At 46.1% G+C, this 4288-nt stretch overlaps 1 protein-coding gene across 1 annotated transcript; it reads right to left on the minus strand.

Annotated features, from left to right (window-relative positions):
* Positions 1 to 1329: 1329 nt before the first annotated feature.
* Positions 1330 to 3244, minus strand: mchr1a (melanin-concentrating hormone receptor 1a; the record flags this gene model as incomplete). Its single annotated transcript, XM_079160240.1, has 2 exons — positions 1330 to 2345; positions 3169 to 3244. 2 exons carry the CDS (start codon positions 3242 to 3244, stop codon positions 1330 to 1332), a joined length of 1092 nt encoding a protein of 363 aa, XP_079016366.1.
* Between the last annotated feature and the right edge of the window lie 1044 nt (positions 3245 to 4288).

Here is a 4288-nt window from a genome sequence, read left to right on the forward strand (position 1 = left end):
AAGTCAGAACACGACTCAAACAGTTCATCTTCCCTGATTGGAAGCCACGTCCTCCACGTTACAGCACTGTTACCATAGCGAGGAGTCATAAAAGCATCTAGGATGAAAGAAACACTTACATTACTTGCTGCTATCAGCATAGCTTTTTCAGTATATTACACCATATGATCCAAGGCATTACGTCCAGTCTCATTCTCCATTTGGGTTTTCAGAAGCTAGATATTCCATCAAAGAATAAATAAAAGAAATCACAGGACACAAGAACACAAAAGAAGACATTATCAAAACCTCAGTAAGATATCTGCCAGTGTTTAAGCACAAACTCTTTTACATGCGTCTCTTTCCAGTATTCGGTCATATACAGATGTCATATCCACCTGCAAGCCACCGCTCGTCAAACTGCATGGATGCACACAGTAGAAATAGACTCCCATCAACACACATAGTCAAGTACTATACCTTAAGCGATTCATATTTACAATGTAGTGTTTAGTCCACCTATTAGGATGTCAGCCAGGACCCGCTGGTATTTAGGTGTAGTTATTTTTACAACATTTTGACCAGACGATGATACAGTCTGGGAGAAAATGCCCCTTGTTGATGTGGTTAAAGGACAAGGTCGCTGTCATGGCCACTCAGGTTGCAAATGTCTCTTGTTTGACATAAATGTGTGATCGCTCAAGCTGCGAGAATCTGCCGGCACACGAGCGTGTGTCAGAATCATGTGGCGATCATGGATTGACTCTATGAACGATTCTCCTCTCTGTTGTTGTCCGCTGGCTGCTTGGTGTAAAGAAACGCAGCTGCGCAACGTATTCTGCTTTGCATTCAGTCTGAACACCTCTAGTGTCGAGAAACTAACCCTCTTAACAGTTGGAGTCTAACTGGTCTCAAACGCAGCCCAGTGGCGCAATTGTTGATACATATGTGTTTGGCGACATTTTCAAAAAGAAGATTACAGGATTGTCAGACATGTGATTATGTTCAACTGAGCAGAAAGGTGTATTGAGTGTTTTTATATATGTGCAAAATCAAGCCAATTTACAGTATGTTTTGAATTGACGGATTCAGCAAATAGGCCAATTTGACTTCGCTGTGAGCTTCCCATCTTTTGAAAATGTGTGTTTCTTTTTTTTGCAGGTGGAAATGAGTAAACTGAACAGTGTTCAAGCCCCGTAGCAGACCGGTATGATTATCAATGATGGGAAACAACGTTTCAATCCAGGTTCTAAGCTGAAGTAAAATGGTCGATTAGAGCTGATGCACAAACTGTTCCGAAACAGCATGTGTTCTTATGCTAATGTCCCATTAGTTTTTTTTTATTCCTATTCACTGTGGGGCCACGTGGGATGGCATCATCTCCCCAGACTCTGGCTCCTGCCGAGCACCTTCGGGTACCATTCTCACACTCACGCTGCCCCCATCCGTGGTGCTCGGATTCACGCGGAACTTTCTATTGACCGGGCGCACGGCCCTGAGAAACAGCCTCTTGAAGGTCTCACTGAGGACGATGTAGAGGAACGGGTTGATGCAGCTGTTGGCGTATCCCATGCTGATGGCTATGTTGTAGGCGTAGGAGAAAGCTAGGCTTGGCTTCTGCACCCCGAGGTGGACCAGCTGAAGGATGTAGTAAGGAGCCCAGCAGATGAAGAAGGCCAGGCAGATGGCCACTGCCATCCGGGTCACCTTCCTGGTGCGCACCCTCAAACTGCGCGGCGGCAGCGGCGCCACGCTGGTGGACATGTGTTGGAGGATCTTGAAGAACACCAGGCAGATGACGACCAAAGGTACGGCGAACGCCAAGAAGAACTGGTAGAGCGTGAACCAGTATATGTCAGTGACCTGGTCGGGCGGAAGGAGAGCGCAGGCCACCAGGCCATCTGACAGAGGCATCAGGCCTGCGTACATCCACACGGGGATGATGGTGAGCAACGACAGGCCCCACACCAGGCCGATGACCAGCGCTGCCACACAGGGCGTGCGGATGTAGTTGAAGCGGATCGGATGGACCGTAGCCAGGTAACGGTCGAGGGTCATTGCAGTGAGGATGTAAGTGCTGACAATTTGGCTGTTGTAGTCGAGCGCCGTGATGACCGTGCACATGGCAGCTCCGAAGTGCCAGGTGCCGTTGCCCAGCAGCTGGTGGATGAGGAACGGCATCCCGAGGAGGAACAGGAGATCGACGATGGACAGATTCAAGATAAAGATGTCCGGAACGGTTTGCTTGGCGCGGCCCTTGGTCTTCTTCATGATGGTGTAGATGACGATGCAGTTCCCCATGATACCCAGGAAGCAGATGATGCCGAAGATGACGGGGAGGATGGCACTGCAGTGAAGGGCCCCGTCTGCAGCTGGAGACAAGAAAAGGGGACGGAGCAGCAGTTGAATGTCAAGCAAATGCATGGAGTGATGTCATACTGCGTTGTGCATCGTGTTAAATCAGGTTGTATGACAAGAAAGCTTTTAATGTACTATCATGTCACGATGTTACATGAAAGAGCAAGAGCAGCAGAGTAATATATCAACAATTCTGGTTTGTTGGGATTATTATGTGGGCTTATCCATCATTGGATACCACAATTGTTCACTGACACATTTTCACCATTTTAATTTTAGGCTGCTGTATAATTTCAGGGTGGACATGATTGATTAAATGTGTGTGTGTGTGTGTGTGTGTGGGGGGGGGGGGGCTCTTTCAGCACAGTGCAAAGCAATGATGATGAGGGAAGAAGTCCATTGTTTGTAATACTCTATATGATGTTAGGAGAATAGACCTGAAAATAGATTGCTGTAAACATGCAATAAGTATAGGCTTTAAACAGGAAAAAAAGTCACAGAAATGTGTAAAATAAATCTTACCAGACCCAGTCATGATTATTTGAACACTATAATGAGGTGCATTCATCAATTATGTACAAATCCTGTTTTGGGGGAACTTGGGGAAGGGAATTCACTGCAGCCTGAATTTGTGCAATAGACAGTGAAGGCTTGTTTGAAGAAAAAAAAAAGAGGAATAAAGGCTATAAGGTAATTTTGGGGGAAAATAAAACTGAAACAAAACACACTTGATTTGTGTTGTTTTAGTTGCATGTTGAATGCAGTTATTGCGCTTATGAACAAGGCGTGTGTATAACGATAACTGGACGATGCGTTGGTTGCTCAACCTACCTGTTGTTGTCGAATTAAAGTATCCAAGATAAAAAATGGAATCGTTTGAGAAATCCATCGGTAATCCAAAGTGCATCCAAGTTTAAAAAAAAAAAAAAAAAGTATCACCAAGTGCGTGCAGTAAAATTCATCTGCGGCAGCTTGTGGACAAAATCCCCCATCCCTATTCTCAAAGAGTGAGTCCAAATATCATATTTTGAATAGTTAAATCATTTATTGTTTCCCCCCTGTCATCCTGCGAGCAGACCAGCGCGCTCTGTGCGGCCAGTGGTAATAAAGCCGTTCCTCGGTGAGCGGGTGAAGGAGAGCCTCTTCACTCGAGTCTGTGACGCTCTCAACGGAGTTGCGTGTCAGTCAAGTCGGCATGAAATCATGATTGAAAATGGATCTGATATTATCCCAGAAGATGTGAAGGTGTGTGTGAGTGAGTGAGTGAGTGAGATGCGTTAAAACGCGTCCCTGCGACGTCTGATCCTAATGTGTTTTTCAACTGTTTTCTCAAGTCAAGGTCGAATGTGTGTGTGCAGCAAATGCAATGAACACAGCCATGAAATAAACCGAAATGAAGAACGCGCCTTTAGGTTTCGAGATGTGCGTCCTGTGGGGTTAGAATACCAGTATGACACACGCACAAAGAGCGCAGATTAAGAAGACGCTTAGCCTATTTGTTTATTTGTATTTCTGCCACTACATGGTGCCTTTACGCGTCCTGTCTCGATAGGCATCAGCCACTCTTTTGTGGGCAACAGGTGTTCCCACTTAGCAACAAATGAATCCACGACTCCCTTGTACATTCCTGTCAGGTTTGAGCCGTTTGAACAGGTCGTTTCCCCCTATGAAAACACCAACGAAGGTCCGCACACCGTAGCTCCCTTTAGTGCACTTTATGGGCACATGGCTTGGTTTCTATTGGTGCGGCACTTGCCTTCAACGGTATTTGGCTGAGAGCGACCACACGCTGTCTGTCGTTTTCCACTATGAACCACTAGATGGTCTCGTTGCCTCCGATTTGGAGTCCCTTCACGTCTCCTTCATTATAGCTGGATGTGACACGGCGTTAAGGCTCATGAATATGCCCACTGAAGCTCCTCTGCATGTATGCGTTTATGCATTGTAGCGA

Source organism: Pholis gunnellus, assembly GCF_910591455.1.
Source record: "Pholis gunnellus genome assembly, chromosome: 5".
In the NCBI taxonomy this organism is placed as follows: Eukaryota; Metazoa; Chordata; class Actinopteri; order Perciformes; family Pholidae; genus Pholis; species Pholis gunnellus.